The sequence below is a fragment of the Protopterus annectens genome, chromosome 8.part0 (assembly GCF_019279795.1).
Source record: "Protopterus annectens isolate FY-2018-M chromosome 8.part0, PAN1.0, whole genome shotgun sequence".
Taxonomy (NCBI): domain Eukaryota; kingdom Metazoa; phylum Chordata; order Ceratodontiformes; family Protopteridae; genus Protopterus; species Protopterus annectens.
Window position 1 is genome coordinate 341403443 of NC_056741.1, and position 26623 is coordinate 341430065.

Genomic DNA, 26623 nt, shown 5'->3' on the forward strand with positions numbered 1-26623 from the left:
TTTCATCCATTTGAATCACTTTTCAACTGGAGCCTTCAGTTAGGTTTTGTGCCCAATGAATGGAAGATGACTATTATAATTTCCCTGCACAAAGGAGGTCCAACCACTCATCTAGATAACTACAGGCCCATAAGTCTTACCAGTCTCATATGTAAGGCCATGGAAAGAATCATCATGGACATAAAAAATGAGGACATAGGAAACCTGCAAACACTGGACCTATCACAGTTTGGCTTTGTTAAAGGAAGAAAACTATGAATTCAAAAGGAGAACCTCAGTGAAAACAAAAATAAACCAATAAAAACTGAAAGCATCTCATGGTGTCGGAGCAGCAAATAGCAAATAAATTGCTTCAACAGTACATATGAAACAGAAATTGTCTTCTGAATAAACTCACTGTAATCCAAGACTGAATCTTAAATCAAATCCAATGTAGTAGCCACAAAAAGCTAACAGTCTGATGTTACATTCCCATGCAAATGGAATATGTTTTAAATCCACCAATGATGAAAGGAAATCCACCAACGAATGATCCAAATGCCATTAAAACAGAACTTTATTATTAACACCAGCAAAGAATAAAATAAAGTAAAGCATGAGAGCAGGTTTAGCACTTTCATCCTAACAAAACATTTGGACTTCTTCAGAACCTGCTGTCTTTTAGCTCCCATCCATTTTTATACCCTATGGTTAATAAGACTTAACTAATCATTTTGTGGTCTATTGTTTCTTAAAGGTATGTTAAGCAATTCACATAAATTGCATAAATGAATTAATAAAAATTAAAAATACAACAATATATGTAAATATGTATATAAGTGACCAAATAATATTTTGCAAAGCAATTCTCCATCTCTGTATACTAAAACCTCCTAAAAGCACTTTAAAACAATTTAATATGACAAAACTTATGAATAAGTAAATAAAACTCTTGGTGTTACCAGGTGGTCTTCCATCCAAGAATTAATCAGGTCCATCCCTGCTTAGCTTCCAAAGTCAGCCCTTTCAGGATGGTGTGGTTACAAGTACACTGCTTGAAAATGCATTCTTAAATTAAATATTCATGTTAAAAATCCCAAACTTTCAAGACAATAATCTTATGAATCTAAAAAAGATATAATTTTTTTATAAAAAATTCATCATTATTGGAAAAAAAAGACTTCATGAATACATTTTTACACATGTTAGAAACATATTCAATAAGGCACTTAATATAACACTCCAAACTTTTCTCATAAATCCAATGCTTTGATTTTTAACACAGGTATAATAGAAGTGTGTTCATTTAATCCTGGAAAAATGGTGGCATTACATCTTAACCACCACTCCAATTCTTTCCTTTCCAGATCTAATTCCTACACACCATTCCTATTTTGCTTGTCTACTTTATCCAAAATCCCAGACTTAAAACCTCTGTACTTTTCAAAATGTAATGTGTGCCTGCTAAGTGCATTATTTTGATTTTTGGTTTTAATTGCATTTAAGTGCTCATAAATTCTCTTTTTAAAGGCTCTTTCTGTTTTTCCAATGTAGTAACTATCACATTGGGTACATATTCCAATGTAGATTAGTACTGATGTGTTCCAATTTCCATCCCTAAATCTCAAAATCACATCCAGTGATGTTAAAAATAACTAAGTCTATTCTAAAATATAAGGGCAGATATTACACATCCCACACTTTCTGGTGCCTTTGTTAAGATAATCGGAACCAAATTTCACTGGGTGCTCAAACCAAAATTTCAAATTGTGGCCTGTTTTGTTCACAAATAATGGCTTCTCCCCTGTTATACTGTATATCTCATCATAAATTCTGAAAATAGCCCAATTTCAAGTAAGAATGTTCCTTATATCTTTTGAAAAAAAGGCCCATAAGGGATGACCATGGCATTTAAATATGCATCGTTTTCGACTGAAATTTACTTACAGGGTTTTTGAATGGTTCTTGCATTCCTAGCAGGAGTTTGTATTTAGTACCCCATCCCTCCTTAACTTTCATAATCACTTTGTTTAATAAATCTATAGGATATCTCCTTTCTGTGAACATTTCCAACAATTTAACAACCTCTGCTTCAAAAAATTCAGTATTTGAGCACATTCTAGTGGCTCTCACTAACTGTCCTTTAAACATACTCTTTTTAGTATATTTGGATGGCCGCTGTAAAAATCTAAATAACTGTTGAAAATGTCTCCTTCCTGTGAATTTTAGATTTAAATTTTTGTGTCACAAGGTTCTTAGATAATTCCACATCCAAATAACTTATATTTAAGTCAGAATAATTGCAGGTGAAGCTAAGAAAGGGGGGTAATTCATTAATGTACTTTACAAATTCATCCCTGACTTCATTTGTTTCTTTCCATAAAATAAATATATCATCCAAAAACCACAGTTACAAGTTCCATTGATTCTTGAACTTACTTGTCATAATATATTTCTTTTCCCATGCATACATAAAGATATTTGAATATGTTGGGGCAACTAACTTCCATTGCCACTACAGATGTCTGCCTGAAATATTTGCCCTCAAACCAGAAATAATTACACTTTAAAATTATTTCATCAAGTCATAAAATCTGTTATAATAGAATCTAATGTACTTAGTTCATAAACTGTCTTTTAGAACATTTCAATTCTTTCTTCATGAGGGATAGAGAAAAACAAATCCACAATATCAACAGTTGTGAAACTACTAAAATCACTATAAAATTTTTGTCTTACTTTGCTTAAAAATTACCATGAATCTTTCGGTATATATTCTACATTGTTTACTCATTCCTTAAGAATCCTATCAAAAAACTCCTAATGAATATGTCATTGAGTTATGTGCTGAGACTATTTACCTGTATGGTGGTTTCTCTATACTTTTATGTACTTTATGGATTCCAAACAACTTGGGTATTGCTGTGTTTTCATTATACAAAAAATTATATATTTTCTCATTAATAGTCCCTTGTAATAATGATTCCTGTAAGAATAAATACATTTTCTTTTTTGCTAAATTAACTTCATTAATGGAAACCCTTTTGTACTTCTGTGTGTCACTCAAATTTGCATTCATACTGCTTATATAATCCATTTTATCCACTAAAACAGTACCACCACCATGATTCTTAGGTTTCTGTTACTTCTAAGTAGCTTCATTAAATCATTTTCCTCTGTAGTTAGATTCTAGTATTTCATTTTTTGATATTTTGACACCTGATATATGTCATTGTTACATACTTTTTCAAAAGTGGCCACTACAGGGAGGAGAGGGGGTTAAATACACCTTTTCTTTTTAATTTATCTACATTATTCTCAATTTGAATTTCATTTCCATTGCCATTTTCTTTAAACAGGTGCTTTAGATTTAATTTTCTTGCAAAAATTTTTAATTCTATTAAGACATCAGCTTTGTCAGTTCTCTTCCCAGGGACAGATGTCAAGCCTTTTTTAAATAAGTTAAAATAACTTTCTGTTATGTTTAGTCTGGTGTAATTAAATATTTTATGTTCCTCATATGTATACGCTACCCCATTCTCTGATGTCTTCATTTTATGGCTCCCACTGTTCATCTTTTCCATTGCTGCACATTGTTCCATCTCTTCCCCCTCACTCTGCCTTTCCCATGAAACCATTGCTGATTTAGGGGGTGGGGTACTCTAAAAAAACAGTTTGTCTTTTTTATTTTCTAGGTATTTGTCACCTACAAACATTCTGACTTAAATATAAATTATTTGGATGTGGAATTATCTAAGAACCTTGTGATACAAAAACTTGAATCTAAAATTTTCAAACAGTTATTTAGATTTTTACAGCTGCCATCTGAAATATACGAAAAATAATATTTTTAAAGGACAGTTAGTGATAGCTGCTAGAATGTGCTCAGATGTTGAATTTTTTGAGGCAGAGGTTTCATCTCTCCTTGTGTGTAATTCAGTAGGGGTTATCTATGCTCTTATGCATAGTTGTCCAAAAAATGTATATTGGAGAAACAAAGAAAGAGGTGAAGAACAAGATTTTAGAACATGAATGTCACAGGAACACAAGAATGGTGGCCTGACTGATTAATTTATAATTGATGTATTATTTAAAAGCTATTATGAGATTGTTTAGTTGTTTCCCGGAAGGCTTGAGATCCAAGGTGCCAGGGACTTTTACTATTCCAATAAAAGTTAAGTTTTATTGTACAGAACAGTGTTTGTATTGTTGAATCCAGTTTTATAAGTGATGTAACCAATATGTCACTTGACAATCTGGATGCATTTCCTCAATTTTTTTATAATGAGGATGAGGTGAATGTTGTCTCACATGAAGATGAAGATGAGCCAGTGGAACAGATTGTGGATGCTGAAAGATTACAAAAGAATGTAGATTTATTTGGTGATTTGCATTATAATTATACAAGTAGTAGTGTAAAGCAACTGGTTATGAAGATAATAGACTGTTGATTCAGTAACTTAATTTGTACTGTAGTATTTTAACTCTAAGAAAATATATGAATATAGGTATTACCACTCATGCACAAAGAACAGATAAACTGCAATCATTTGGCTTCACTGAGGGGGATCAACAGATTCAAGAAAGGTGGACTGGTTTGCTATGTACCTCCACATGGGTGAGGATCTTAATCGATTGAGATGTGGAAAGACAAACAAATAAAAGCAAATTATAATCGAAATTAAAAAGAAATTTGATTAATTGCAAGCATCGGTGTTTTATTTAACATTTGTTAACTGGGAAAGTCTGACTTGGAACAAAACCAATTTTCAGTGGAGATCTGGGGAGAAACACTCAGGACACATGTCTTTCTAACATGGGAGGAAACCAGAACACCCAGAGAAAACCCACACAAATGCAGGAAGGACATGTAGACTCCACAAAGAAGGCATCCCAGCTGAGAATCAAACTGGAGAACGTCTTGTTGTGAGGTGACAATGCTACCACTGTCCCTCTGCACCATGTGCATTTCTTTTTAAAGAAATGTATTGACAAGCTGCTGAAGAGTGTTGTAAATGGGAGCAAAGAAACTGGAGAGGGACATAAGAGATTATAAAAATCTTAGAAGTTTTCAATGGCAGCTTCTGAGCAAGCTTATAGGATGTACCACTGGTCATCAGTTGTCTAATGTCACATGCTCAGGGAGTACATGCATTTATTCTGTATCATCAGTGGTTTCCATTCCTTGAGCAGTTCACTTTACAGTTGAATAAAATGAAGATGTACAATGTCCTCCTTTCACATGTACTGGTTTCATCTATGCAAACTGAGAGAGACAAAGAGCAAAACAAAGAGAAAAGAAAGTACAAGAGTTGAGATGCATGAATCTGAATCATGAACCTGCGATCTTGCAAAGGGAGAGGTAGAGGATTTGTATGGCCTACTTAATAGATTGTATATAAGTTAGTGAAATTAATTATTTTTTTGAACTGTGTAACTATATGGACAATTTATAAATAGAGCCATTGGAGGACAATTTGGATTTTATTAATTTATTGAATGTTAATTTAAATTAATAATTTAAAACTGTTTGGTTAAAAGGCGTGAAATTTGTATGAATATATAAATACAAAGGGGTTGACTTTGTGATAAACCTGCTTAGGTTTATCTGTAAATTATATCTGAAAGCTTATTTTAATATTACAGTAGTAAATTCAATTAATAATGACAATTATGTTAATTAGTTGGTAGATTCTGATTTATTGAATTTATCTTTCTGTGACAATTATTTGGAATACAGGGACATGCATGTGCAATATAATGAATTACAGCAACAGTGATGTATGCTGGATGGTGGATATTGTAATATACTTGAAACCTGAATATAAATGTAAATTTATTCTACCATTCAAGCTTTTTATAAAGTGGTGTTGAAAGAAATGTTTACAGTTTATTCTAAACATCTTAAATGGTGTAAGAAGCTTAATTTAACTAAAGAACAATAGCCATCTTTACAAGAAAAATAATATGGATGTAGTGATAAAATCAGCAGGTTTGGGTGCAAATATTATTATTATTATGAATAATGAGCAGAATGAAAGGATGCTTATGACTTGATTGCAAATGGAAGACTTATATAACAAACATAGTCATAATCCTACTGAATTTTCTTAGCCACAATATTTTCAAAAAGAAAAATCTAGCAAAGCTAGACTTTCCAGTGTGCAATACATTAAATCTCTTGTATTAGAGGTGACATGGGATATACGCAAATGATCCTTTAAAGCTATCAAGTATTTAAGCTAAATGGCAATGCTGAATGTCTGTGGCTTTTTTGTTTAAGTCTATTTATGGAGAACTTCAGGTCAATAAAGCCAAACCCCCACTAGCTGTGGACATGCATACTTCTGCCTTCTTATGGCATCATCAACCCAACATAAGTATAACATCTGGGTAATATTTGGAAACACAGGGTTGACGTACCCAACTGATATCCATAAACATTAGGGTGACTGCAAAATATCCCAACTAACTAAAAAAATGAGTAAAACGGTCACACAGAAAAAAATAATCAATTATAAAACACAAAAAGAAAAATCAAGCAAAGCTAGACTTTCCACTGTATGAGACCTTAAACCTCTTGTATTAGAGGACACATTGGGATATATGCAAATTACCCTTTAAGAGTATCAGGTGTTTCAGCTAAAAGGCAATTCTGAATGTCCATGACTTTTTCTTTTAACTCTATTTATGGACAATTTCAGGCCAATAAAGTCAAACCCCACTAGTTGTGGACATGCATGTTTCTGCTTTCTTACTTTACTTACTCTGACCTTTTTACTCATTGTTTTAGTTTGTTAGTTGGGATATTTTGCAGTCACCTTAATGTTTATGGATATCAGTTGGGTACGTCAGCCCTGTGTTTCCAAATATTAGCCAAACATTCCACTTATACTGTGTTGATCATGCTATATATAAGAAGGCAGAGACATGCATGCCCACAGCTAGTGAGGCTTGGCTTTATTGGCCTAAAATTGTCCAGAAATAGACTTAAAAGATTTGATAGTGTGAAGGGACGTTGCTTGTGCTGAAGGGAATGATAATGCATTTTTTTTGCATTCAGTTTGAGACAGTAACTAATACACCAGTTGTTGCTAAGTTTATCGGTAATGCCTGAATGTGGGATTCTGTCAAAAGCCTTTGTGACGTCGAAGCATGCTATGTGCACAGATTTGCCCTCATCAATGGCCTTGGTCACATTTTCAAAGAAATCCACCAGATTTAACAGGCAGGATCTGCCCTTCACAAAGCCAAATTGGTAGGATTCAGCATTTGGAGGTCACCTATGTCTTTATTTATGAGGTCCATAATGAAACGTTCCATGGCCTTACAGATGAGACTGGTCAGGCTTATGGGTCTGTAATTCCACATGTTTGTTGCTAGGCCACCTTTGTGGAGGGAAATAACTGTTGCTGTTCTCCATTCCACCAGAACAAAGCCTGTGGTTATGCTATGAATGAAAAGGGTACATAGTTCATATTTTAGCCTGTTTAGAAGACAGCCTGGGATGTCATCTGGTCACAGAGAGGCTGTGTTTTTTTTCCTTTTTTTGAGGACCTGCTTTTCAGATATGTAGGGTGGGGACAAGTTTGGGGGAAGGTTTGTTGTACGTTAAGAGGGGATAAGGGAGTGAAATTTTTGCCATCCCTATCGCTTGGGTCCTACCCTTTAGGTTACATACATAGCTGTAAAAGGCCTTATGGTTATCCTTGGATGTACTTGCTAAGTTTCTCTCAAAGAAGCCCTTGGAGGATTTGACAAGTTGTCTTATTTGTCTGATGAGGTGAGGAGGGTGCTTCTCTTTTGTTGGGGGCTTGCCTTTGTTTTCTTGGACAGGAATTTTTTGCATTTATTGTAAAGTTTGTTGATGCTGGATGTCCACCATGGCAGCTTGCTTTTACTTGAGGCTCTAGTTTTGATTCTTTCTGGTACAGCTGAGTTTATACACTTATGCAAGTGATTGTACAGTGCTTTAGTGTAAGCTTCGGCATAGTTACCACTTCCAGCTTGGGGTGGGGCTTGGAATGCATTTATACCTTCACCTAGGAGTATATAGTTTGCCTTGGTTATGTTTTTAGTCTGATTTCACCCTTGTTGAGTTCTGGTGTTAATGCTAGCTCAAAGGTGACTGATTTGTGGTCAGTTTTAACTAATGATGGTCCGACAGTTGAGGCAGTGCATCTGTTTGACATGTTGGCGAGGACCATATCTAGAATGTTTGTTCCCCTTGTCAGAGTATGGACAATTTGTTCCAGGGCATTTGAATTAACAAAGTCAAGGAACTTTTGCTCTAGCAAGTTAGGGATAGTATAGGTTTCCCAGGTAATGGTGGGATAATTGAAATCCTCATAACCAGTGTGTTCAGTAAAATCTGGATTGTCATTGTCTCTAGTTTTGTCAAGTAGACTTCATGGGCACCATGAGCCATGGAAGGGGATCTACAACTGGCTATAACTTGAATAAGGTTCTTACCCACTGTAACCCAGGCCTGGAGTAACTCTATACATGCTTACAGGCAACAGGTGAAGACCATCCCTGGCAAAGCAGTGTGGCCTATCAACCATGTCCTTCCAGGCTGACAAGTATTGGACCCCTTTGGAATGATACCAGTAGCTAAGCCATTGTTAAGGTTGATCATTTTCTGCTGGTATTGTGGCATCATCTTTGGAGAAAGTAGAATTCTGCTCAGTGCTAGGCTCATAACTGCCTGTGAAACATATTCTGAGAGCTCAATCATGTCTCTCTTCATATAGTCCAAGGAGGTACATCTCAAGCCTTTCACACCCACATGGACTATGCCTGAATCATCATTAACAATTGGCTTAGCTACTGGTATCATTCCAAAGGGGTCCAATGCTTGTCAGCCTGGAAGGATACACCTACGCCTTTAGCTCTTTCATGTTCAGTGGGTGGTTGGAATGTGTGAAAGACATTATTGCCATGCACAGCTGGAGTACTTTCTGTCGCTTTGAACCATGTTTCAGTAACTGCACTAGTGTCATAATTCTCCAGGGTGAGGAGAGCTTCCAGGGAGGGCAGGTTCTTGATGAGGCTCCTAGTATTCAGCAGTAGCACCTTTAGCTTGCCCTGAGTAGCTTTTGTTATTTTGGAAGGTTTGTCTGGTTGGCAGTGTCTAATAAAAGCACTGTAGGGGTGGATGGTGTTGGCCAATATCCAAAAGCTTACAGCGACAGGTGAAGACCATCCCTGGAAAAGCAGTGTGGCCTATCAACCATGTCCTTCCAGGCTGACAAGTATTGGACCCCTTTGGAATGATACCAGTAGCTAAGCCAATTGTTAAGGTTGATAATTTTCTGCTGGTATTGTGGTATCATTTTTGAAGAAAGTAGACTTCTGCTCAGTGCTAGGCTCATAACTGCCTGTGACACATATTCTGAGAGCTCAATCATGTCTCTCTTCATATATTCCAAGGAGGTACATCTCAATCCATTCACACCCACATGGACTACGCCTGAGTCATCATGGAACTTAGGGGTAAGTGACCTGAGTGCTTCTGTTATCTGGTGAATCCTGGCCCTTGACAGGCAACTAACTGTAACCTCTCCCTTATTCAGCCCATAATTCTCACATACCAAACTTCTAGGTATCACAATTGACGATCAACTGAAATTTGACTTTCACATCCAACCATCCATCAAAAAAAACAATCAAAAACTCAGTCTGAATTCTTATCTACTACCTCTAGGACCTCCCTTGCTCAAGCCTACCTCCTCCCTTGCCTACTCTGTGCTTTCCCTATTTTTATCCACCTCCAAGCAAATCTTTTAACCAAACCCAATCAAACATACAACCAGATAACTAGATTTGCCTGCACCTTTCCATACAAATCCCACCACTGCCTTGCCCTCAAACAACTTCAGTGGCTTGAATTCCCTCAACTGATCCAACATTCTCAACTTCAAATGATGCATTCTCTACTTTATAAACCTGCCAACTGCCCCTCCCTGTCCACCCTCCTATCCCCATACAAACCTTCCCAATCTTTCCTCAGCACTGACCAACACCTTCTTGACCCAATAAAACTATAGGTAAATTACTTTATAAATGCTCAATGTCTCAAACTTGGAACAAGCTCCCTAATAATCTATGCTCTATCCACTCTTCCATTATTTTCAAAAGAGATTCAAAGAGCTACCTGGCCTACTCTCCCTCTTGTACCTGTCACCACCTCAGCTAACTCTGACCCACCCAGCATTTCTAGAGCACAATTACTGTTGATTTTATATTAATTGTTAATTGTTAATTGTCCTTATTGCATGACTTTATGATACTTTGTACTATATTGCTTATGTCACAAATGCATGTAGAGCAGATATAAACTCTGTAATTTGTTTCTTTATGTGGAGCTTTTCTTCTTGGGTCTCCACTGAAAATGGACCACCAGCCCAGTGGACTAACCCGGTTAACAAAAGACAAATAAATACATAAATAAATAAGAGGGACATCATTGTGTCTTACAATGGAGTCTTCTATGACCAGAATATAGGGTTGTGAAGTGTTTTGCCTTATGGTCTTCGTAGTTGAGACACAATGAGATTTGACTTTATGTGTTGTGATTGTCTTGTCTGTCTGCATGTAGACTTCCTGAGAACTATGACTGAGAGCCCTTTGAGGTTTGGTTACGTTACATGTGAGCACCTCCACATATGTGGGTGCGGTGAGTAACATGTGAATTGCTGACAACCTGTTTGTTGCTTTTTGTGTCTGTATGTGAGAGTCTAGCCTTCAATGTCAATGTGTAACTGCATCTCTCACAAACTATATTGTCTGTTCGAGAATTAAGTGGTGTGAATGTACATAAGGCAATTATTACATTGCCTTAGGATACCCATGTCCACCATGCTGGATGCTGAGATAGCAGGAAAGTGCCTATTCATGGGTGCATGTCCTAATGTGTACATGAAAGGAATAGGAGTGGAGGGTGTTTGTAACCAGATGAGGGAAGTATGCTTACATGGTATAATCTGCAGCTGCCCTACCCAGTGTTGCTGCCCAGTGACACATCAGATGCTCTCTGAACAGCAATAGTCTTGGGTGCAATAATAAAGGAACTAGCACAGTAAACTTTCACAGTATATTGAAAATAAGCACTGTTTCATATGAGTGCATCTGTACAGGGCACTAGCACAGTGAGCAGCTCTATGCAAATGTGCCGAGGTTATACCAGCACTAGAAATGCAAAAACTGACTGAGCCCTCAGGTCAATACAACAACTACACTTAGAGCCCTTTTGTGTGCTTCCCAGCTCAGATAGACTAGGTAAAAACCTACTAGATGAATAATCCTAATCCTCCTAATGTAAAAGCACAGTAAACGGGTGTCCAGAGTAAAATGTTACCAGAAGCAAACAAATGTAAAGATAGCTGTATAGCCTGAAATAAATAAATAAATAAATAAATAAATAAATATAGCAGTGCACTTTAAACAGCTTAAAATGTGTGATTATTCAATTAAAGTACTTTGCTTTGTAGAAATGAGTCAAGAACCACTCAATTGAACAGAGTTTATAAAGGCACTGAAAACAAGATAAGCTGATTATTAGGCCCTCCAGCCAATGAAACTACATGCAGAAATCTCAAGTGTTTCTCCAATTTTAACAGACTAGGCTACCACCCAGTGCACTAGATGGAAAATCCACTGACCTCTTGATGTAAAAACACAGAAAAGTCCTTGTTAGAGTGTAAAAATATTGTACTTTATCCAATAGCTAGGTAGATAATGAATCCAGATCAAGTAAATCAGCAGAACAGACAATGAGAGGCAAAACACACTGTTTTCAAACAAGCACAAGACAAGGCAAACGGTTCAAGATATCAACAGCAGTGTAGAAAGGGAGGAGTTATAAAGCTCAATTTACAGTAAGGGTGGGCAGCTTAAAATCACCAGGTTTAAAAAGAAGATCAATAAAGGGGGTGGGGTGGGAAAAATAACTAGCAGGGAATCCCCTACAGTCCTTTTAGTTTATACAGGCTTGAAGTATTTCAGAAAAGGCAAAGACCCAAAAATTCACTGTGTATTTAAGAATCGCTCAACTAACCATTTAACCAATAAAAAAGAACACGTGAAATATGTGGCCTAGATAATGTCTCTATTTCTCACATAGGAAAGACAAAACACTCCAGGCCAAGCAGATTTCTTTAAGCAGAAAATAAAATGGAACAGGAAAAACAGAAGACATCTATACCACTTTAAGCAACTGAGACAAAAAAATATAGGTTTACTTTCCTCACTCAGCAGGGAATCACCAGCCATGTTTTTAGTTTATGCAAGATTGAAGTCTTTCAGAAAAGATAAAGACCCAGAAATTCATTTTGTGTTTGTGTCAGTCAAGAAACAACAGTTATTAGGACCACTTCAAAGTTTATTGAAGGCAAAAGTAAGCACATGTATTGGTAGCAATTATATTAAGAGCATAGTAGGACTAAATGAATTTGGAGAAAAGTTTTGTCCTATATGTGTGTGTCTACACACAGTTATTTTTACACCTCAGTTGGTTAATGTTATCAGGAAGTGTTAGTATATTAAAAACCTTTTAAGCTAGTAGAAACTTGGCTTCATCAGGCCTAACACAATTAAACACACTTCACATTTAAATAGAAAGTAAAAATCACATGAACTACCAACAATTTAAAATCACATGACCATTCAACAATTAAAAATTAAAGCAACAGATCAAAAATTAATTTATCTTATTGTGCAATTCCTTTAAAATAGGTTTAATGGTAAGGGTTCCATTTAAACATGGAACCACATGCACTCTAAATCTCAGAATCCATTTAAGTTATACCTTTTCAGTCATATTAATCAAATGCAAAATCATAAATTTAAACTGTCACTAGCTTCACTAATATAAAGTGCATTAGTATGCATTTTCCTGTTACTTTCCGATATATGATCCCCAATCCATTCTTTTAATTTGTGATTTGTCTTACTAATATAGTATCAGTGGGAGCTATGCTCAAAAGCACAACAACTGGAACTTTAATTAAATTCAAGACAAAATGAAGTGTAGAAGAAAAAATATTTCAATGCATTGGCTACATGACAACTTACTTAATATCCAGATGGAAACAGATTGTGAGGCATGAAAATAAATTACTTTTTAAATACATTACTGGAATGCCAGTCAAAATCAAGTATAAAAACAAGCAGCACTGTTCTAATTATAATTTATATTCAGCTTTATAAAATGCTACCATTTAATGAATATAGTATGCTTTGCATACAACACACTTAGCCATGTAAATTAAATTTTTATTATCACAAGTTCCATGAGCATTTGGCATAAAAGTATCACCAAACACTGGATGTTGTACAGATTTATCAATATACATATAAGAACAATAGGTACAGCTATTGCATTTAAAAGAACCTTTCTTATTACTTCTCAGCACATTAATGGTTTTCATCTGTTCCCTATAGCATAATTTATCTTTTATGTTATAACGCCTCTTATACCTGGTGGTGCAGCGGTTAGTGTCACCTCACAGCAACAGTTTCTCTGGCTCACTTCTCAGCTGAGGCCATTATGTGCAGAGTCTGCATGTCCTCCCTGTGTTCACATGGGTCTCCTCCTACATTCCATAGACATGTGTCCAGAGCATTTCTCCCCAGGACTCTACTGAACATGGGCTCTGTCCTAGTCAGACTTTCCTGGTAAACAAATGTTAAATAAATAAAAACCCAAAACATGGCTCTCTGTCCAATGTGCTCTTTAGTTCAGGTACTTGATATACCAAAGGCCAATATTTCTTAATATTCTTGACAGGATTTCTATTATCAGTAAGCATACATCTACACTAGTTATGTCTAGATGTTGAAACTGCATGAGTGAAATTTTTCTCAGAAAATATAGGCTTAGCTTCAGTATCTCTTTTATTACTTATATTTTGTTTTATAATATTTACACATCTCAAATTAATCCGTCTTTGGGCGAACTCATCAGCTAGTATATCCATGTGTACATACATAGTGTCAATAGTATTAAGTTTAGCTTTATGCACCATCTGATTTTTAACTACATTATTAAATACAAAAGGGGGGCATACTTGTTCTATGTAAGTAAGTATTATGTTTAACTTCCTTCCTGTATAGTGTAGTCTTTAACCTTTCATATGCATTTTAATTAGTGTTGCGTCCAAAAAATCTATGCACATTTCATGCACTGTTTTTTTTAAAGTGAAAAAATGTGTAGTACTAAGTATATAACTTATAAATTCATACAATGTAGCTAAAGTCCCTCCCCATATTAAAAACAGGTAATCCACAAGCCTTTTATAGAAAAGGACATAGGCATAATACAGATTTCCATTCTCAGAGAGAATATATTTTCTCTCCCAAAGGTACATAATATCTGCATATGTATTGCCAATGGGCGTACCTATTACCACCCCCTTATTTTGTTTATAGTAATGATCTTGAAACAAAAATATTATTGACTAATGTCATATCTAAGAGTTTAATATTATATTAGTTTGCTGTGCACTAAGATGTACAACAGCTGGCAAATAATTCCTGAGACACTCAATGCCTTCATCATTAGGTATCGACGTAAGAAAGAGAATCAAAGTCAAGTATCACAAAATAGCAGTTAGTCAGATCCTGACTAAATGACAAGTCATATACCTGATATAAAAAATTAGATGTACAATAGTTACAGAGGTTGATTCTCAGCTGCACAGGAGATCCCAAATTTAAGTTTACAATTATGGATATCATCCCTAGAAACGAAAGGGGTGGGAAATAGAAAAAAAAGAGAACTTTTTGACAATTTAAATTGAATGCCAGAGTGTCTCCAGGTCTTAATGAGAATGTGTCCATTTTTCCTATTTTAAAACCTAAAACTCAGGAGTTATAGGAAATCTGGATCTTCGACACGTAATTGAGTTGAAGTTTTCCAAATGAGTGATTTTAAGGAATTATCATTTATGGGTTTATGACAATCTGTTCATTCTTACATTTTTATTACCTTGGTATGATGTTTTTTGTATGGAAAGGGGGGTAGGGGGGATAAATTTCATAACATTTCTGAGGTTAGTATTTTACCTACTTTTTATCCAAATTTGGTTGTTTTAAAACAAGCATTTTTTAAAGTTACTGTACATTTAAATATATTATAGTTTTACAAGCCTCAACACCACTGCCTTAGACCACTTTGTAACTAGTACCACAAGAAATTGCTAAAAACATTAGTTGCATTTCTGTAAGACTTAGCCCTTTAAAAGTTACAAGGAAAGATTCTAAGCAATAGTGCTGTAAATACATTCTAATGTATTGTATTTTTTTTCAAGTTTTAAACACCATGTGGCGACTCCTAACCGGGAAAAGCCAAAAGAGGAAGAAGAAGAAGAAGAAGTTTCAGATATTTTTGTATTTAATAGAACAGGAAATATTAAAAATGTTAGTTGCTTTTTTAACATGACTTAACCCTTTAAAGTTACATGAAAGAGTTTCAAGCAACGGTGCTGCATAACACACTAATTGCTGTTTTAATTGATATGAGTCATATGACTTTTTAAATTGAAGGGTTGTATATTTATTTAAAGGTTATTAGTGTTATAAGGTTTTATGGTTCTGAAGAAGTTCCACAATTCAGGGATGAAAGCGCTTAACGATTTGTACTTGGATTTCTTTTTGGATTTTACTACTACTTCATGTTCTGTGTGTTTTATTACATTTATTTTTAATATTTTGGACTTTGGTATACATTCTGTGAAGAGAACCCTTGTTGGACTACAAAGGTATTTTTACTGCCATCTTCTGCTAAATACACACAGTGTGTGAGTTTGTTTCTTGTTCACTGAAATTGCACAATAAGATAAATTAATGTTTGATCTGTTGCTTTAATTTTTAATTGTTGAATGTTCATGTGATTTTTAATTGTCGGTAGCTCATGTGATTTTTACTTTCTATTTAAATGTGAAGTGTTTTAATTGTATTATGGCTGATGAAGCTAATTGCGAAAGTTTGTACTAACATAATAAAAAGTTCTTTTTTTTAATTCTGACCATAATGTTTCCTGGTGGAATTTTATTTTTTTATATTTTTTTTAAATTTTTTTAATATTTTTTTTAATATTGTTTTATCATATAATTCTAGCTGGATTGATTGCCTGGTTGTATATTTTTGGCTGTTGTTTAAGCGTTGGTACAGACTTCTTTCAGATGTTGTTTTAAAGTGCATAATCTCTGACTCCCCAGAAATTTACATTTAGCTGGAGCTCAAGATTCTCTGATCTGTAGTATATAGTAACTATTATAAGAAACCTAAGTTTGTGTAATAATAAGAATAATGTTAGGTGTATGAATTGCCAGGCTTGTGAACTTATGCAACAAGGGGAGGTCTGTTTCTTTAATGAGGAAACTTTTAGGATGCAGCTTCTTACATGTAAGTCAGTAGGGGTTATTTATTCTGTAATGTGTGGTTATCCAATAATATGTATTGGGTAAACAAAGAGAGAGATGAAGAAAAGGATTTTTAAACATGTCAGTGACATTAGCAACACAGGAATGATGAGCCCAGTATTGTCATTTTATTTATGAGCAACATGATTTGAGTGATTTAAGGCATACGGTGTTGTTACAGCATGTAACACACCACAGGCTGAATTTAAGGTTTTGGTTACAGCAAAAAGAAATATATTTTATTCTGAAATATCAGGCTTATATGCCTCAGGGATGGAATGTAGACATCGGAGTATTGTTTCTTTAAGGAAACTAATCACATTTCAGAGGGGAATAGACAGACTGATTGATTAATTAATTTATTAATTGGTGTAGTATTTAAAGGTTGTTGTTGGAACAACACCAGCTTATTTACAGCTACCAAATGATTGAATCTATGCACAGAATGTTTACAAAAGGTGATACTTTCTAAGATGAAAATTAGATGTTTTTATAACGGATAACAGCTGATCCTCAAAGTCAGCTTTGCACTAAGGATGATAACCAGCATACACACCTGAAAACACAACTTCAAAGTGATTATCACCAGAAATGGACAAAGCAGTGGAATAGTTAAATGGAAAGAATTTAACACCAGTGTAGAGTTGTTCTTTTTTTTTTGGGGGGGGGGGGTGAGTAAATTTTGGTCAGTTTAAGCATGTCCTATCAGGAAGAGACTCCAAGCAGTCTAATAGGCAAAGTCTGTTAATGTTAAGAAATACCCTTTCTCAAGAGCAAGATATATACCTGTGTGTGTATGTGTATGTGTGTGTATATATATATATATATATATATATATATACAGAGAGAGAGAGAGAGAGAGAGAAAGCAATATATATATATATATATATATATATATATATATATATATATATATATATATATATACACACACACATTTAAACAGACACACACACACACACACACACACACACACATATATATATATATATATATATATATATATATATATATATACACACACACACACACACACACACACACACACACACACACACACACATATATATATATATATATATATATATATATATATATATATATAGTTATTAATGAAAGACCCAAGATTGAGCCTTGTGGTGCATCACACTCTAAGGTGTATATGCATGATGAAATTCAGCCAGAAACTACATCCTTTGTGTCGCCAAAATTGTAAGATCTGAACCAATTCAAAACTCTTATCAGTTATCCCACAATAATAATTCATTCATGCAATTAGGATATTATGATATGCCATATCAAAATATACAGACACAGTGAGCATGATCAGGAAAAGATATTTTCTTTGACCTGTAATCATTAGGAGATCATTCACAACTCTTGTGAGTACTGTCTCTGCTCCATGTCTAGATTTACAGCCTGAGTCACTTTGGTACTAAAGCTCTCAAGACATTACATGGCAATACAGCTGTGCATTAACTACCTTTTCAGTAATCTTATCGGGTCTATATTATAAGATCAACGGTTGAAAACATCGAACAACATATGGTCGACACCATATGGTCGATGTCTTCAAATGTCGACCGTATGAAAAGACAAAAACAAAAAAAGTACCCTAACGGGTTTAAGCAGGGGGTGCAAGCCCTCCTGCACACCCCCCGCTACTTAAATATACCAACTCCGAGACCGCAGTACATTGCAGTAAACGGAAATCTCTCCTTATGGAGATTTCCATTTACATGCTTGAGATTCTGAGCATTTGATATTCAGATTCGACATTGCTGACTTTCGAGAATATAATATAAACCCATCTTATCAATGAAGGGAAGATTAGAGACAGGATGGTGGCTGTCCAAAATTTTCTGATCCAAAGAGGGGTTACAAGTGCCTTCTTTAAGAAATATTGGAATTCCCCCTTCCTCAAAGAGATGTGAATAATGTGATGAATTAATGGGCTAAAGGTCATGAGACAGATTTTAATTGATCCCATAGGACCTGGGTCTGAATCACCCAAGGCTGAATCTATAACCAGAAAGATCAAGAAACTGTCATAGGAACATATTCAAATTCAGCCAAACACCAGTCCAAGTCATCCCTCTCAGCCATCTGAACAATCTATACCTAACAGCAGTACATAATACCTAAACAGTGTAGGTGCAGTAAGTGAATACATTCAAAGGATACCCTGTGAAAGTGCAGGTATGATAAAAGAATACTTCCACAAGATACCAAGTAAATGTGCTCAGAGAATAACAAAATATTTTGATATGATAATACAGGGCTTCATTAACAGTTCATGCATGTTGTATTAAAGCTAACTCAATCGGCCAGCTGTGTATGATGATCAGCATTATTAACTGAATATGCAGGAGTTTCAATTACTCTACAGATCAAGCAGCATCTTTGTGTGGCCAGAGCACATACTTATGGCCATGCTGAAGTACAGCAGTGCTTGTGTGCACAATACAAACACAGATTAATAAATAAGATTTAGCTCAGTAAGTGAGTATGTGTGAATGACAAATTAACAGATAAGGCAAATTGGAATACATAAATAAAAGGCAGGGGGAGCCTAACAAGAAACTGTTTTGTATAAACAGAATCAGGTACAAGCCTTAACAGAATTAGGGAGAAATACAAAATTAATTAGGGACTCTTTTATATGACTGTAAAACTGAAATATTGATAGAGGTAAGTGTGATTTTAATTTACATTTTTGACACAAAAAAAGGCTACACCTGTAATCATTGTCATTGACTACTATTAAGTATAATTCACCACCTTTTCCCCAAAGTCACCCCATTTTACAAAGGATTAAGAGGGACAGAGCTACAATGTAACTCACAATCAGTGAAGTCCATGAATATTAGTGACATCTGAGTGGTATGATACCAGTTTACAAGGAAAGATGATACAGTAGAGGACATTGCATATATTTTAGGTAGGGCATATTTAGGGAACACCACCTGCATTGTATTTTATATTGGGAAATTAAATAAAGTCAGTATTTTCCATAGAAATGAACTGAAGTTTAAGACAATTTTAACCCTTCCTCGCCTCATACTTATTAAAGAAATTCTGAAGGAGTAATGGGAAATTACCCATATATAGAAATGGGGACCAAATGAGAAAAGTAATGAACACTTGTTCAGTACTTCCCATACAAGTACAACATGCATATTGGAGAGCGTTGAAAGTGAGACTATTAATACACCCCAAATAGTTATGTAGTACAGTCCACAAAGACCTGCCATAGAAACAGAACGGTCACTATTTGCAGCATATTAATAGAAGACTATGCTGCAATACATTGTTATGGCTGTTTAACTCTAACAGATGAAATGTACATACTTGGGAGAAATGGGGCATGGTCATGTGACATATATTAAGATAAAAGTTATATGAAGGCATTTCAGTTACATTTGTATTGTGTGCGCATGAATGGCAGTATATGCCTATGAACATGATCTAGGTGTGTGTGAAAGGACGATCACACATGGATAGTTACCTCATTGAAGACGTAAGCAAAAAAATATATAAATTCTTACTGGTGGTATTGTGTCATATCATCTGCTACATGAACTGTTTCACTTTATTTTTGAATGTGATTGGAGAATAAAGCAGTTGTGCCAGTGTAACCATTATATTATTTGTGTATTTCCTGCTGTTGCTTCCACACATGCACAGTTACATACATTCTGAGAAAGTACACCTCTGAAATGCAGTATAGCATTGTGTTGTAAATCATAATTTTCCCCTGAACTGAGCCTTGTACAACTTATTTGTAATGCCTGCATGACAGTATACAACCATAACTCACAAACAGGTGCAACATTAACATTAAGAAGTGAGTGATATGTTGAAAATTCTACACATGTATCCTGGTTTATAACAATATTGGTGTTCCCCATGCATGGGTCACTACCTTAATTGTGTAGACATCGACAGAGACATGTTGTCAGAGGCAAATTCTAAGAAGTTTTTTTGCAAGACAACAAATGGCGATAATTATTTCACAAAAATGATTTCTTAATGTCCTTTGTCATATCATTATACTGGGCATGCACATAATGAAGTTCAGCAATGAATGCATTAAAAACACCTACCCACTACAAGGCAAAGTATCAGAAAACATGTCCTACTATACTTTGCAGCATGGCACACATCAAGATCTGTTGCATAAGCCATTCTTGCCTTTCACCACTATACTGTGAACAAAATAATAAAATACATACACAATTGGAGTTGAATGTGTGCAAATCACATCAAGTTCCTCTTGCTCTGTGCACTAGCTGATGATGCCACACAAGAATTCACATAATAGCTGTCATATAATATACACTTGAAGGGGTAACCTGGGCATTGTGTTTGAATGTATATACCTTTCATTAAAGGGAGTGCAAAAGTTGCCCTTTATTTCCACAACTGTAAATTGTTCCAGTAATTCATATTATAAATATCATTCCTTATGGACAAGCAAATCCTGCCTTTAAGCATTTTCTTACATACTAAGTATTTACACATTGCCCCACTTAAATGCCTGCCAGAGGTCTTAGTTCAAGGAGGTGTATATAAACCACTGACACTACAGAAATAATGGCACCTGATGAAGCACACACTTAAAGGAATTACATCAGTAGTGTGTTGGAATGGTTATGGCTCCCCTAAAGCATAGTATGAGGCCTTAAAAAACTTTAACCCTGTTAGTGTTCATATAACTGTGAGTGTGCCATATCATCATTGGTTGTGTAAGCCACTCCTGTCTGTCTTACAGACATAAATTGCCAGATTCAAACACCTGCCTATGTGCGTCAACACTCTAGAGAGCTGTGTTTCAATGGCTTCTACCACAGGAGACTTTAAAGTATAGGTCTCAGGAAGGATGCACTTCAAGTTCTGACTTGGGCAATGTTTTTGAATGATCATATAGGTACTAAAATGTATATTGAGGGAACAAAAGCTTTTAACCATGTTACTGTTTACACACCTGTAAGTCAGCTGTATCATCATCTGTTGGGTAAGTCAATCCTGTCTGCCCCTATTGTTTTGCACATATACATTACCAGATTTGAACACCTGCCTAAGCATACATGCTAAAAACTCTGTATTAATGATATCTGTCACAAGAGAAGTTTTACTACATTTTATAAAAATCTATATTTTAAAGGGATGACTTCATCAATGCTTAGGTTTGACGTAAAAGTGATGAAAAAGTTTGAATATTGGAAAAGGTAGTGTTTCATGTCACTACATTCACACACAAATTATGGAGCCCTAGCTGGATTTGAACACCTGTCTATCAAAGTCTACAAGCTAAAGAAATGTGTATTAACTGCATGCACCACAATAGAACTCTTACTACACGTTTGAGATAGAACATATTTAAAGGCATGACATCATCATTGTGTTGCAAAGCATATATGATGGCTCAAAAGAAAGCAACAGAGTTGTAGGAGGCCTCTCCCTGTGCAATGGTTTTGTCTTAATGAAAGTGTACACACTACATGTTGGATAATCCAGTGATACATATCACTGTACTCACACACTGACATATTAATTGTATTAATTCCAGTGCCACAGAAGAAGCCTTAATTCAAGTGTGAGAGCATAGTTGAAGGGATGACCTCATCAATGGGTGGCAAAGCAGATGTGTGAGCTCATAAGGACTAAAATTAATAGATGAGCCCTCTTCCAGTGTAAATGTTTTTTCTGAGTGGAAGTCTATACCCAGATTGGTTGGATAAACTACTGTTATCTAGTGCTAGAGTCACACATACAGTAGTCAGTCATTGCTGAATTTAAACATGTGCCTACCTAAGTCCACAAGCTAGAGTACATTGTATCAACTACTAGCACCACAGATGTGTGACACAGGGCGCTCTTGAAGGGATGACATCATTACTGTGTTGCAAAGCAAATCTTTAGGCTTAAAGGAACTGAAATTGATGGGCGGATCTTCCCCTTGTGTAAATGTTTGAACTGAGTTGAAGTGTACTCACCAGATCTAGTGGGTAAGCCAGTCCTATCTAGCACTAGAGTCACACACACAATTGTCAGTTATTGCTGGATTCAAAGACCTGCCCATCTAACTACACAAACAAGAGTACATTGTATCAACCATTGGCGCAACAGGAGAAGTCTCACTACAAGTGATAGACAGCACATATGTGTAGTGTACATCATGTTTGGGTGATTAAGAATGTGTCTTGACAGGCTGACAAAACATTGATGTGTTGATCACAATTCACTGCATACTGCAGCAAAACCTTCTACATCACTTCATTTGGGTATTGTTATAGTGTGAATGACTGACATGTTTTACATCATGGTGTTTTGACCATTTATATGAAGTTGATAATCATAGTTGTCAACCTGTAGAGTGCCACCCATGTATTCCTAAATTAACAAAACCAATGTATGCAAATCTTAATTAGTGTATCATTGTGAATAATTTGTAATGTGTGTGTCTACATTATGCTGAGTAAATACAAGACATACATTTCAAATATATGAAAGTATACTACCTTATATTACTCAAGTGTGTATCCAAAAAGTTCCACACCACTGTAAACCATTTGCAAGGCTAATGTGTTCTAGTGCAAACACCATTTACAGTATGTACAGAGTAAACAGCATAACAGAACACATCATATCTTGAAAGTAACAAACTTTTAAAATACGTCTGATTAATGCAAGCCAATGACATTATTTTTTTCTTTTGTCAAAAACTGATATTTGAAGCAAAACGCTGGTAAGCTTATATGCGCAACCAATGGCAAAGTATCAGCACATGCATATTTATTGTCAGAGTTTTTTAATTTAGAATGGGAATTAGCAGTGGTTTGTGGTGCTCCATGGCAAGCTTTGCATAAGGAAGATGTATGCATATACAGACATTTCTAATTCTGACTTATTTCAGAATGTGTGTCTTGTGTTAATGGTTTCTGTATTAACATTTACAGGTGTCATGATCACTGCAGTAAAGTGCTCATTATATGGATAATACAAGGTCATACTTCTTTACTGTCCATGTATTTGATGACAGTCCAGATGTATAGGGCATGTTTTTGTGTTGAAATCAATACAGACTAACAGACATGTATGTGTCTGAGACTTTGAGACTTCTGCCTCCCCCATTAAATTTTGATTTGTACAAAGGTAATGCACTCATATGTCAGATAGTATGAGCAGAGGTGGGATAATTGTCAACCATAGATAGGAATAATCAGGGTAATGATTCTGGGATAACATATCCATCCATTATTTCAAAATAGAAAATGTATGAGAAATTAATTTGTTCTTAATTTTTGAGCAGATGCTGGATTCAAACACCTGCCAGTCTGCATAAGCAGTATATAGAAGTGAGCATTAGCTGAACATACCACAAAGAAAGTCATATTTCAGGTATTAAAATGCACATTTGAAGGGACAGTGAGAACAGTATGAAGCAGGGGAGTATGGGTGCAGCATACTAATTACAGTAATTACAAATGAGAGCACCACAGCTGTCTATGTCTGTTTTTATAAGGTTAACTTCTAGGTTTGGGTGTGTGTGACAATAGCTTAATAATGTGTGGCCAATTGGACCAAATCAATGGATGGGAAGATATATATTCATCTCTGGTTTGGCACCTTTGATCCTTATTGATAGGGATAACATGTAAATGTATGTGTTTTGGGCTAGTCATACTTAAAGAACAAGAGCTCTGGGTTATTCTTACTTGTAATGCAAGGACTATAAACTTCATATGAATTCATGGCATGGCTTCAAAAGACCCTCATGGATCAATAGCCTACTAGGTACCTATAAATCCATAAAGGCATTACGAAATCCACGTTGGTGATCTGAGAGTAGGACATAGCTATTAATGTGTTTAAGTAATTATTTATATAGCATTGTTTTGTAGTAGACAGAGGTCTGAAAGGGCCAAAACATACTAGACCTTTAGGAAAAGAAAGTGCTTTGAAGGAGTGCCACAGCTTAAAAGTGGACAGGACCAAACTAAGCAAATATACTGCATTTCTCCTAAATAACCTTATTTCACAAACCATGTGAAGGAGGGTAAGAGAGGGTAAGGTTCCCAAAACACTGAAAGAGGTAGCTGTGATTTTCATTCATATGAATAAGAGGACAAACACTGGAAACAATACACATGTCAGCTTGACATGAATCTATTTGAAAATCACAGAATTAATAATGAAGTAAATCATTTTCCAATGTGTGGGAAATGGTGTGCCAAAGGAACCAAGACTGCATATATGTAAAGCAGAAAGTCAGTGTCAATAAAGACAAATATAACTGTTTTTGAATAACTAGGGACAATAGTTCTGATCTAATTAAGCTATTTGACATGGTACAACATGAAAGAGTAAAAAAAATAAATCAGGTTGGAGAAAATTATTGGTTAACAACATGGCTAAAATTCTGAGAGGAGTGAATGACACATTTTTGGTAATAAAAAAGGGAGTTCATGTAGACGAGAGATTGTTCACCAGTGGTATACTGCAGGAGTCATTGTTATGGTTGGTTCTTTTCAATATCGATGCATATGACACAGCAAGTGGTCAGTAAAAAAAGTGTGCATTCTGAAACATGATTAATACAACACAAGGTGTAGGAAGAAATGTATTCTGATGTATTCACTAGCTACCTATGTAACCCAGATCACCCCTGAAAAGAAGTACTTTTAGATAGTTAATATATTTGATTAACCAAAAAAAAAAGTTGACCTAGATGCACTGTCACAGTTTGCAAAGTTTGCAAAAAGGTACTGAGGGTTTCAAACCAAGCACAGCTGTAAGATCCTCATTAGCAGATTGAAGACAAAATCATCTACAATAAACTGCTAGACCAAATTGAAAAAGTGGCTTCACAAGACAGGAGTCATCTAAAGCACTTTAGATCACTCCAGTCTTGTGAAGCCACTTTTTTCAATTTGGTTTAGCAGTTTATCATAGATGATTTTGGCTTTAAGCTGCTAATGAAGAAAGTGTTGTTATAGTTTTTTTAAAAGTGTGATATATGAAAACAAGTGACCTTAACTTAAAGATACAAGGTGAATGTCTCAGAGAGCTACAGTGAGGCCATTTTTCATAGAAAGGGTGGGTCTGATTGGTCTAGCTATTCTGAAGAAGGTGCACACTTAAAACAGCAGCAACATCTGAGAGCTCATTGAACATTACTTTGGCCAAGCAGAGGTTATTTACCAAAATCATCTGTGTTTCTTTGGTACACTTCATTTTATTCATTTGTTAAAAAGGAAGAGTCCACAAAGCATAAATAATATGTAAAGCATTCCCAAATAAAGTTTAATCCACTGGGTCCTCATTTCCACTAACTCCAATAATATCTTGAATAGAGTAGTGGATATAAAGGAAATTAATAGTAAAAGACTGAAGTTTTATAACTGGAATATTATTCAGTCATTCATTCTTTCAGGTCTACTTTATCCTTTTCAGTTTTTTGGGGAACTGGAGCCTATCTCAATAATCACTGGATGTAAGACACAGAACTTGCCTTAGATGGAGCATAAGTCCATTGCAGAATATAAGCACATTCACACTGCACATACCTAAGTCCAATATGAACCGCCTATTTACCTAGCAACCTTTTTAGTATACAAACATTACAATATTGAAGTAGCTGAGAAGCACTGGAAACATGAGCCACAACGCATTATAGAGAATGATGAAGTTAATATCACAAGGGATAATCCATTACCAACAGTTTAAAAAATAGATGTGAGAAAACCAGATATGGGAGTCCAGGAAAAGAAGACAAAAGTAGCATTGATGATTCAAATTGCTATAACCGGTGATTACAGTGTCTTATGTACAAAGAGACACAAAGTCATAAAATACCAGGATGTGCAGGCAGAAACAAGGACATAGTAGGAAAAAAGGGCTACCCAGACACAGTTCCAATAGTAGCAGGAGCAATGAGTCTCATAAAAAAGACTTTACAGTCTTATTTAGATATGCTACAGATACATGTAACTCCAGATAAATTGCAGAAGGAGTCAATTCTGGGCACATTGTGCTACAAAGAGCACTTTTGGCTAACATCAAAGATTGAAACAATACTAATTTCATGAATTTTAATCATACTTTGACTTAAGAATGGGATCCATTCCTGACATGGTTGTAGAAACCCAAAAGCCTTGGAGAAATTAAATTGACACATACCAATGTCCAGTTTGGATCATCTAAGGGGATGCAGT

General features: G+C 35.3%; 1 protein-coding gene across 1 annotated transcript in view; it reads left to right on the forward strand.

Annotated features, from left to right (window-relative positions):
* Positions 1–4220: 4220 nt before the first annotated feature.
* The window catches only part of LOC122808231 (extracellular calcium-sensing receptor-like), a 237590-nt gene continuing 215187 nt past the window's right edge, over positions 4221–26623 (forward strand). The window contains exon 1 of the mRNA XM_044079194.1: positions 4221–4386. Coding sequence (XP_043935129.1) covers positions 4221–4386 — 166 coding nt within the window. The remainder of the gene's footprint in view (positions 4387–26623) is intronic.